This window comes from Impatiens glandulifera, unplaced genomic scaffold (assembly GCF_907164915.1).
Source record: "Impatiens glandulifera unplaced genomic scaffold, dImpGla2.1, whole genome shotgun sequence".
NCBI lineage: Eukaryota > Viridiplantae > Streptophyta > Magnoliopsida > Ericales > Balsaminaceae > Impatiens > Impatiens glandulifera.
In genome coordinates this window covers 1-10,294 of record NW_025919684.1, presented here as the reverse complement: position 1 = coordinate 10,294, position 10,294 = coordinate 1, and the positions used below count along the sequence as shown (strand labels likewise).

Genomic DNA, 10,294 nt, shown 5'->3' with positions numbered 1-10,294 from the left:
GAATATTTAAAGAAAATCTATAATATTGTAACTCTTTACTTAGTTAATTTCTATTTTTTCTCAATAAATGACCTAAGATCGGCTGCTTCTAAAATTGCAAATAGTGATTTTGATAGGGATATGTATTGGTCTCCAGAAATTCTCCAGTAAAGTAATTTTTTTAGTGATTTTCTTTTATTAGACACAATGAATGAAACACCGGAGGGATTCATCGATTGACATATAAGACAACCTATTTCGTACAACACATAAGTGTACACATATATGTCAATATCCTCCGAATCCCTGGGGATATACTATAGGTTTTTTCTCTCAACCCTTCAATGATATTTCAGTGCTGCTTCGTCGCCATTGAAGAGAAGGAAGGAGCTCCGAAATAGCGATTTGGGAATTTCACAAGTGAATAGTGAATGTCACCGACATTCACTATTTACTATATAAATATAAAATAATATTATATTTATTCTATATATTAATTTAGAATAAATATATAATATACATAGATCGCATATTTCTCTCTTCACATTCCCACATTTCTCTCTGATCCTCTTCTTCCAATCCTGCAGCCGCAGCCGGAAAAGCCTACCCGCCGCCGGATTGAGGTATTTCTCGCCGGATCCTCTTCTGGTTTTTCTAATTTGGAAACTTATTTGTTATTTTACTCCACAGCCACAGCCGCCGCAGCCTAAACCACAGCAGCCGCCGCAGCCTAAACCACAGCAGCCGCCGCAGCCGGAAAAGCCGCCGGAAACCATCAAAAAGTAACCAAGATTATTGAGTGCAGAGAGAGATGTGAAGAAGGAAACGGTGGTGAAGGAAAACGAAACGACGGAAGAAACTTCGAATATGTTTCTCCTTTCAAGAAACTAGAGCACAATCCAAGAGGTGTCGTCGCCATTGAAGAGAAGGAAGGAGCTCCGAAATAGCGATTTGGGAATTTCACAAGTGAATAGTGAATGTCACCGACATTCACTATTTACTATATAAATATAAAATAATATTATATTTATTCTATATATTAATTTAGAATAAATATATAATATACATAGATCGCATATTTCTCTCTTCACATTCCCACATTTCTCTCCGATCCTCTTCTTCCAATCCTGCAGCCGCAGCCGGAAAAGCCTACCCGCCGCCGGATTGAGGTATTTCTCGCCGGATCCTCTTCTGGTTTTTCTAATTTGGAAACTTATTTGTTATTTTACTCCACAGCCACAGCCGCCGCAGCCTAAACCACAGCAGCCGCCGCAGCCGGAAAAGCCGCCGGAAACCATCAAAAAGTAACCAAGATTATTGAGTGCAGAGAGAGATGTGAAGAAGGAAACGGTGGTGAAGGAAAACGAAACGACGGAAGAAACTTCGAATATGTTTCTCCTTTCAAGAAACTAGAGCACAATCCAAGAGGTGTCGTCGCATTGAAGAGAAGGAAGGAGCTCCGAAATAGCGATTTGGGAATTTCACAAGTGAATAGTGAATGTCACCGACATTCACTATTTACTATATAAATATAAAATAATATTATATTTATTCTATATATTAATTTAGAATAAATATATAATATACATAGATCGCATATTTCTCTCTTCACATTCCCACATTTCTCTCCGATCCTCTTCTTCCAATCCTGCAGCCGCAGCCGGAAAAGCCTACCCGCCGCCGGATTGAGGTATTTCTCGCCGGATCCTCTTCTGGTTTTTCTAATTTGGAAACTTATTTGTTATTTTACTCCACAGCCACAGCCGCCGCAGCCTAAACCACAGCAGCCGCCGCAGCCGGAAAAGCCGCCGGAAACCATCAAAAAGTAACCAAGATTATTGAGTGCAGAGAGAGATGTGAAGAAGGAAACGGTGGTGAAGGAAAACGAAACGACGGAAGAAACTTCGAATATGTTTCTCCTTTCAAAAACTAGAGCACAATCCAAGAGGTGTCGTCGCCATTGAAGAGAAGGAAGGAGCTCCGAAATAGCGATTTGGGAATTTCACAAGTGAATAGTGAATGTCACCGACATTCACTATTTACTATATAAATATAAAATAATATTATATTTATTCTATATATTAATTTAGAATAAATATATAATATACATAGATCGCATATTTCTCTCTTCACATTCCCACATTTCTCTCCGATCCTCTTCTTCCAATCCTGCAGCCGCAGCCGGAAAAGCCTACCCGCCGCCGGATTGAGGTATTTCTCGCCGGATCCTCTTCTGGTTTTTCTAATTTGGAAACTTATTTGTTATTTTACTCCACAGCCACAGCCGCCGTAGCCTAAACCACAGCAGCCGCCGCAGCCTAAACCACAGCAGCCGCCGCAGCCGGAAAAGCCGCCGGAAACCATCAAAAAGTAACCAAGATTATTGAGTGCAGAGAGAGATGTGAAGAAGGAAACAGGTGGTGAAGGAAAACGAAACGACGGAAGAAACTTCGAATATGTTTCTCCTTTCAAGAAACTAGAGCACAATCCAAGAGGTGTCGTCGCCATTGAAGAGAAGGAAGGAGCTCCGAAATAGCGATTTGGGAATTTCACAAGTGAATAGTGAATGTCACCGACATTCACTATTTACTATATAAATATAAAATAATATTATATTTATTCTATATATTAATTTAGAATAAATATATAATATACATAGATCGCATATTTCTCTCTTCACATTCCCACATTTCTCTCCGATCCTCTTCTTCCAATCCTGCAGCCGCAGCCGGAAAAGCCTACCCGCCGCCGGATTGAGGTATTTCTCGCCGGATCCTCTTCTGGTTTTTCTAATTTGGAAACTTATTTGTTATTTTACTCCACAGCCACAGCCGCCGCAGCCTAAACCACAGCAGCCGCCGCAGCCGGAAAAGCCGCCGGAAACCATCAAAAAGTAACCAAGATTATTGAGTGCAGAGAGAGATGTGAAGAAGGAAACAGTGGTGAAGGAAAACGAAACGACGGAAGAAACTTCGAATATGTTTCTCCTTTCAAGAAACTAGAGCACAATCCAAGAGGTGTCGTCGCCATTGAAGAGAAGGAAGGAGCTCCGAAATAGCGATTTGGGAATTTCACAAGTGAATAGTGAATGTCACCGACATTCACTATTTACTATATAAATATAAAATAATATTATATTTATTCTATATATTAATTTAGAATAAATATATAATATACATAGATCGCATATTTCTCTCTTCACATTCCCACATTTCTCTCCGATCCTCTTCTTCCAATCCTGCAGCCGCAGCCGGAAAAGCCTACCCGCCGCCGGATTGAGGTATTTCTCGCCGGATCCTCTTCTGGTTTTTCTAATTTGGAAACTTATTTGTTATTTTACTCCACAGCCACAGCCGCCGCAGCCTAAACCACAGCAGCCGCCGCAGCCGGAAAAGCCGCCGGAAACCATCAAAAAGTAACCAAGATTATTGAGTGCAGAGAGAGATGTGAAGAAGGAAACGGTGGTGAAGGAAAACGAAACGACGGAAGAAACTTCGAATATGTTTCTCCTTTCAAGAAACTAGAGCACAATCCAAGAGGTGTCGTCGCCATTGAAGAGAAGGAAGGAGCTCCGAAATAGCGATTTGGGAATTTCACAAGTGAATAGTGAATGTCACCGACATTCACTATTTACTATATAAATATAAAATAATATTATATTTATTCTATATATTAATTTAGAATAAATATATAATATACATAGATCGCATATTTCTCTCTTCACATTCCCACATTTCTCTCCGATCCTCTTCTTCCAATCCTGCAGCCGCAGCCGGAAAAGCCTACCCGCCGCCGGATTGAGGTATTTCTCGCCGGATCCTCTTCTGGTTTTTCTAATTTGGAAACTTATTTGTTATTTTACTCCACAGCCACAGCCGCCGTAGCCTAAACCACAGCAGCCGCCGCAGCCTAAACCACAGCAGCCGCCGCAGCCGGAAAAGCCGCCGGAAACCATCAAAAGTAACCAAGATTATTGAGTGCAGAGAGAGATGTGAAGAAGGAAACGGTGGTGAAGGAAAACGAAACGACGGAAGAAACTTCGAATATGTTTCTCCTTTCAAGAAACTAGAGCACAATCCAAGAGGTGTCGTCGCCATTGAAGAGAAGGAAGGAGCTCCGAAATAGCGATTTGGGAATTTCACAAGTGAATAGTGAATGTCACCGACATTCACTATTTACTATATAAATATAAAATAATATTATATTTATTCTATATATTAATTTAGAATAAATATATAATATACATAGATCGCATATTTCTCTCTTCACATTCCCACATTTCTCTTCGATCCTCTTCTTCCAATCCTGCAGCCGCAGCCGGAAAAGCCTACCCGCCGCCGGATTGAGGTATTTCTCGCCGGATCCTCTTCTGGTTTTTCTAATTTGGAAACTTATTTGTTATTTTACTCCACAGCCACAGCCGCCGCAGCCTAAACCACAGCAGCCGCCGCAGCCTAAACCACAGCAGCCGCCGCAGCCGGAAAAGCCGCCGGAAACCATCAAAAAGTAACCAAGATTATTGAGTGCAGAGAGAGATGTGAAGAAGGAAACAGTGGTGAAGGAAAACGAAACGACGGAAGAAACTTCGAATATGTTTCTCCTTTCAAGAAACTAGAGCACAATCCAAGAGGTGTCGTCGCCATTGAAGAGAAGGAAGGAGCTCCGAAATAGCGATTTGGGAATTTCACAAGTGAATAGTGAATGTCACCGACATTCACTATTTACTATATAAATATAAAATAATATTATATTTATTCTATATATTAATTTAGAATAAATATATAATATACATAGATCGCATATTTCTCTCTTCACATTCCCACATTTCTCTCCGATCCTCTTCTTCCAATCCTGCAGCCGCAGCCGGAAAAGCCTACCCGCCGCCGGATTGAGGTATTTCTCGCCGGATCCTCTTCTGGTTTTTCTAATTTGGAAACTTATTTGTTATTTTACTCCACAGCCACAGTCGCCGCAGCCTAAACCACAGCAGCCGCCGCAGCCGGAAAAGCCGTCGGAAACCATCAAAAAGTAACCAAGATTATTGAGTGCAGAGAGAGATGTGAAGAAGGAAACGGTGGTGAAGGAAAACGAAACGACGGAAGAAACTTCGAATATGTTTCTCCTTTCAAGAAACTAGAGCACAATCCAAGAGGTGTCGTCGCCATTGAAGAGAAGGAAGGAGCTCCGAAATAGCGATTTGGGAATTTCACAAGTGAATAGTGAATGTCACCGACATTCACTATTTACTATATAAATATAAAATAATATTATATTTATTCTATATATTAATTTAGAATAAATATATAATATACATAGATCGCATATTTCTCTCTTCACATTCCCACATTTCTCTCCGATCCTCTTCTTCCAATCCTGCAGCCGCAGCCGGAAAAGCCTACCCGCCGCCGGATTGAGGTATTTCTCGCCGGATCCTCTTCTGGTTTTTCTAATTTGGAAACTTATTTGTTATTTTACTCCACAGCCACAACCGCCGCAGCCTAAACCACAGCAGCCGCCGCAGCCTAAACCACAGCAGCCGCCGCAGCCGGAAAAGCCGCCGGAAACCATCAAAAAGTAACCAAGATTATTGAGTGCAGAGAGAGATGTGAAGAAGGAAACGGTGGTGAAGGAAAACGAAACGACGGAAGAAACTTCGAATATGTTTCTCCTTTCAAGAAACTAGAGCACAATCCAAGAGGTGTCGTCGCCATTGAAGAGAAGGAAGGAGCTCCGAAATAGCGATTTGGGAATTTCACAAGTGAATAGTGAATGTCACCGACATTCACTATTTACTATATAAATATAAAATAATATTATATTTATTCTATATATTAATTTAGAATAAATATATAATATACATAGATCGCATATTTCTCTCTTCACATTCCCACATTTCTCTCCGATCCTCTTCTTCCAATCCTGCAGCCGCAGCCGGAAAAGCCTACCCGCCGCCGGATTGAGGTATTTCTCGCCGGATCCTCTTCTGGTTTTTCTAATTTGGAAACTTATTTGTTATTTTACTCAACAGCCACAGCCGCCGCAGCCTAAACCACAGCAGCCGCCGCAGCCTAAACCACAGCAGCCGCCGCAGCCGGAAAAGCCGCCGGAAACCATCAAAAAGTAACCAAGATTATTGAGTGCAGAGAGAGATGTGAAGAAGGAAACGGTGGTGAAGGAAAACGAAACGACGGAAGAAACTTCGAATATGTTTCTCCTTTCAAGAAACTAGAGCACAATCCAAGAGGTGTCGTCGCCATTGAAGAGAAGGAAGGAGCTCCGAAATAGCGATTTGGGAATTTCACAAGTGAATAGTGAATGTCACCGACATTCACTATTTACTATATAAATATAAAATAATATTATATTTATTCTATATATTAATTTAGAATAAATATATAATATACATAGATCGCATATTTCTCTCTTCACATTCCCACATTTCTCTCCGATCCTCTTCTTCCAATCCTGCAGCCGCAGCCGGAAAAGCCTACCCGCCGCCGGATTGAGGTATTTCTCGCCGGATCCTCTTCTGGTTTTTCTAATTTGGAAACTTATTTGTTATTTTACTCCACAGCCACAGCCGCCGCAGCCTAAACCACAGCAGCCGCCGCAGCCGGAAAAGCCGCCGGAAACCATCAAAAAGTAACCAAGATTATTGAGTGCAGAGAGAGATGTGAAGAAGGAAACGGTGGTGAAGGAAAACGAAACGACGGAAGAAACTTCGAATATGTTTCTCCTTTCAAGAAACTAGAGCACAATCCAAGAGGTGTCGTCGCCATTGAAGAGAAGGAAGGAGCTCCGAAATAGCGATTTGGGAATTTCACAAGTGAATAGTGAATGTCACCGACATTCACTATTTACTATATAAATATAAAATAATATTATATTTATTCTATATATTAATTTAGAATAAATATATAATATATATAGATCGCATATTTCTCTCTTCACATTCCCACATTTCTCTCCGATCCTCTTCTTCCAATCCTGCAGCCGCAGCCGGAAAAGCCTACCCGCCGCCGGATTGAGGTATTTCTCGCCGGATCCTCTTCTGGTTTTTCTAATTTGAAAACTTATTTGTTATTTTACTCCACAGCCACAGCCGCCGCAGCCTAAACCACAGCAGCCGCCGCAGCCTAAACCACAGCAGCCGCCGCAGCCGGAAAAGCCGCCGGAAACCATCAAAAAGTAACCAAGATTATTGAGTGCAGAGAGAGATGTGAAGAAGGAAACGGTGGTGAAGGAAAACGAAACGACGGAAGAAACTTCAAATATGTTTCTCCTTTCAAGAAACTAGAGCACAATCCAAGAGGTGTCGTCGCCATTGAAGAGAAGGAAGGAGCTCCGAAATAGCGATTTGGGAATTTCACAAGTGAATAGTGAATGTCACCGACATTCACTATTTACTATATAAATATAAAATAATATTATATTTATTCTATATATTAATTTAGAATAAATATATAATATACATAGATCGCATATTTCTGTCTTCACATTCCCACATTTCTCTCCGATCCTCTTCTTCCAATCCTGCAGCCGCAGCCGGAAAAGCCTACCCGCCGCCGGATTGAGGTATTTCTCGCCGGATCCTCTTATGGTTTTTCTAATTTGGAAACTTATTTGTTATTTTACTCCACAGCCACAGCCGCCGCAGCCTAAACCACAGCAGCCGCCGCAGCCGGAAAAGCCGCCGGAAACCATCAAAAAGTAACCAAGATTATTGAGTGCAGAGAGAGATGTGAAGAAGGAAACGGTGGTGAAGGAAAACGAAACGACGGAAGAAACTTCGAATATGTTTCTCCTTTCAAGAAACTAGAGCACAATCCAAGAGGTGTCGTCGCCATTGAAGAGAAGGAAGGAGCTCCGAAATAGCGATTTGGGAATTTCACAAGTGAATAGTGAATGTCACCGACATTCACTATTTACTATATAAATATAAAATAATATTATATTTATTCTATATATTAATTTAGAATAAATATATAATATACATAGATCGCATATTTCTCTCTTCACATTCCCACATTTCTCTCCGATCCTCTTCTTCCAATCCTGCAGCCGCAGCCGGAAAAGCCTACCCGCCGCCGGATTGAGGTATTTCTCGCCGGATCCTCTTCTGGTTTTTCTAATTTGGAAACTTATTTGTTATTTTACTCCACAGCCACAGCCGCCGCAGCCCAAACCACAGCAGCCGCCGCAGCCTAAACCACAGCAGCCGCCGCAGCCGGAAAAGCCGCCGGAAACCATCAAAAAGTAACCAAGATTATTGAGTGCAGAGAGAGATGTGAAGAAGGAAACGGTGGTGAAGGAAAACGAAACGACGGAAGAAACTTCGAATATGTTTCTCCTTTCAAGAAACTAGAGCACAATCCAAGAGGTGTCGTCGCCATTGAAGAGAAGGAAGGAGCTCCGAAATAGCGATTTGGGAATTTCACAAGTGAATAGTGAATGTCACCGACATTCACTATTTGCTATATAAATATAAAATAATATTATATTTATTCTATATATTAATTTAGAATAAATATATAATATACATAGATCGCATATTTCTCTCTTCACATTCCCACATTTCTCTCCGATCCTCTTCTTCCAATCCTGCAGCCGCAGCCGGAAAAGCCTACCCGCCGCCGGATTGAGGTATTTCTCGCCGGATCCTCTTCTGGTTTTTCTAATTTGGAAACTTATTTGTTATTTTACTCCACAGCCACAGCCGCCGCAGCCTAAACCACAGCAGCCGCCGCAGCCGGAAAAGCCGCCGGAAACCATCAAAAAGTAACCAAGATTATTGAGTGTAGAGAGAGATGTGAAGAAGGAAACGGTGGTAAAGGAAAACGAAACGACGGAAGAAACTTCGAATATGTTTCTCCTTTCAAGAAACTAGAGCACAATCCAAGAGGTGTCGTCGCCATTGAAGAGAAGGAAGGAGCTCCGAAATAGCGATTTGGGAATTTCACAAGTGAATAGTGAATGTCACCGACATTCACTATTTACTATATAAATATAAAATAATATTATATTTATTCTATATATTAATTTAGAATAAATATATAATATACATAGATCGCATATTTCTCTCTTCACATTCCCACATTTCTCTCCGATCCTCTTCTTCCAATCCTGCAGCCGCAGCCGGAAAAGCCTACCCGCCGCCGGATTGAGGTATTTCTCGCCGGATCCTCTTCTGGTTTTTCTAATTTGGAAACTTATTTGTTATTTTACTCCACAGCCACAACCGCCGCAGCCTAAACCACAGCAGCCGCCGCAGCCTAAACCACAGCAGCCGCCGCAGCCGGAAAAGCCGCCGGAAACCATCAAAAAGTAACCAAGATTATTGAGTGCAGAGAGAGATGTGAAGAAGGAAACGGTGGTGAAGGAAAACGAAACGACGGAAGAAACTTCGAATATGTTTCTCCTTTCAAGAAACTAGAGCACAATCCAAGAGGTGTCGTCGCCATTGAAGAGAAGGAAGGAGCTCCGAAATAGCGATTTGGGAATTTCACAAGTGAATAGTGAATGTCACCGACATTCACTATTTACTATATAAATATAAAATAATATTATATTTATTCTATATATTAATTTAGAATAAATATATAATATACATAGATCGCATATTTCTCTCTTCACATTCCCACATTTCTCTTCGATCCTCTTCTTCCAATCCTGCAGCCGCAGCCGGAAAAGCCTACCCGTCGCCGGATTGAGGTATTTCTCGCCGGATCCTCTTCTGGTTTTTCTAATTTGGAAACTTATTTGTTATTTTACTCCACAGCCACAGCCGCCGCAGCCTAAACCACAGCAACTGCCGCAGCCTAAACCACAGCAGCCGCCGCAGCCGGAAAAGCCGCCGGAAACCATCAAAAAGTAACCAAGATTATTGAGTGCAGAGAGAGATGTGAAGAAGGAAACGGTGGTGAAGGAAAACGAAACGACGGAAGAAACTTCGAATATGTTTCTCCTTTCAAGAAACTAGAGCACAATCCAAGAGGTGTCGTCGCCATTGAAGAGAAGGAAGGAGCTCCGAAATAGCGATTTGGGAATTTCACAAGTGAATAGTGAATGTCACCGACATTCACTATTTACTATATAAATATAAAATAATATTATATTTATTCTATATATTAATTTAGAATAAATATATAATATATATAGATCGCATATTTCTCTCTTCACATTCCCACATTTCTCTCCGATCCTCTTCTTCCAATCCTGCAGCCGCAGCCGGAAAAGCCTACCCGCCGCCGGATTGAGGTATTTCTCGCCGGATCCTCTTATGGTTTTTCTAATTTGGAAACTTATTTGTTATTTT

At 41.3% G+C, this 10,294-nt stretch overlaps 1 protein-coding gene across 1 annotated transcript; it reads left to right on the top strand.

Moving 5' to 3' along the window:
* Positions 1 to 335: 335 nt before the first annotated feature.
* LOC124918344 (basic proline-rich protein-like) lies at positions 336 to 9,849 on the top strand (the record flags this gene model as incomplete). Its single annotated transcript, XM_047458521.1, has 32 exons — positions 336 to 399; positions 504 to 602; positions 670 to 761; positions 1,307 to 1,466; positions 1,571 to 1,669; positions 1,737 to 1,804; positions 2,702 to 2,762; positions 2,805 to 2,872; positions 3,224 to 3,284; positions 3,327 to 3,394; positions 3,849 to 3,939; positions 4,394 to 4,485; positions 4,837 to 4,897; positions 4,940 to 5,007; positions 5,359 to 5,419; positions 5,462 to 5,553; positions 5,905 to 5,965; positions 6,008 to 6,099; positions 6,451 to 6,511; positions 6,554 to 6,621; positions 6,973 to 7,033; positions 7,076 to 7,167; positions 7,519 to 7,579; positions 7,622 to 7,689; positions 8,041 to 8,101; positions 8,144 to 8,235; positions 8,587 to 8,647; positions 8,690 to 8,757; positions 9,109 to 9,169; positions 9,212 to 9,303; positions 9,655 to 9,715; positions 9,758 to 9,849. Coding segments are annotated over 32 exons (2,457 nt in total), but the record flags the coding sequence as incomplete, so codon positions are not given.
* Positions 9,850 to 10,294: the final 445 nt, after the last annotated feature.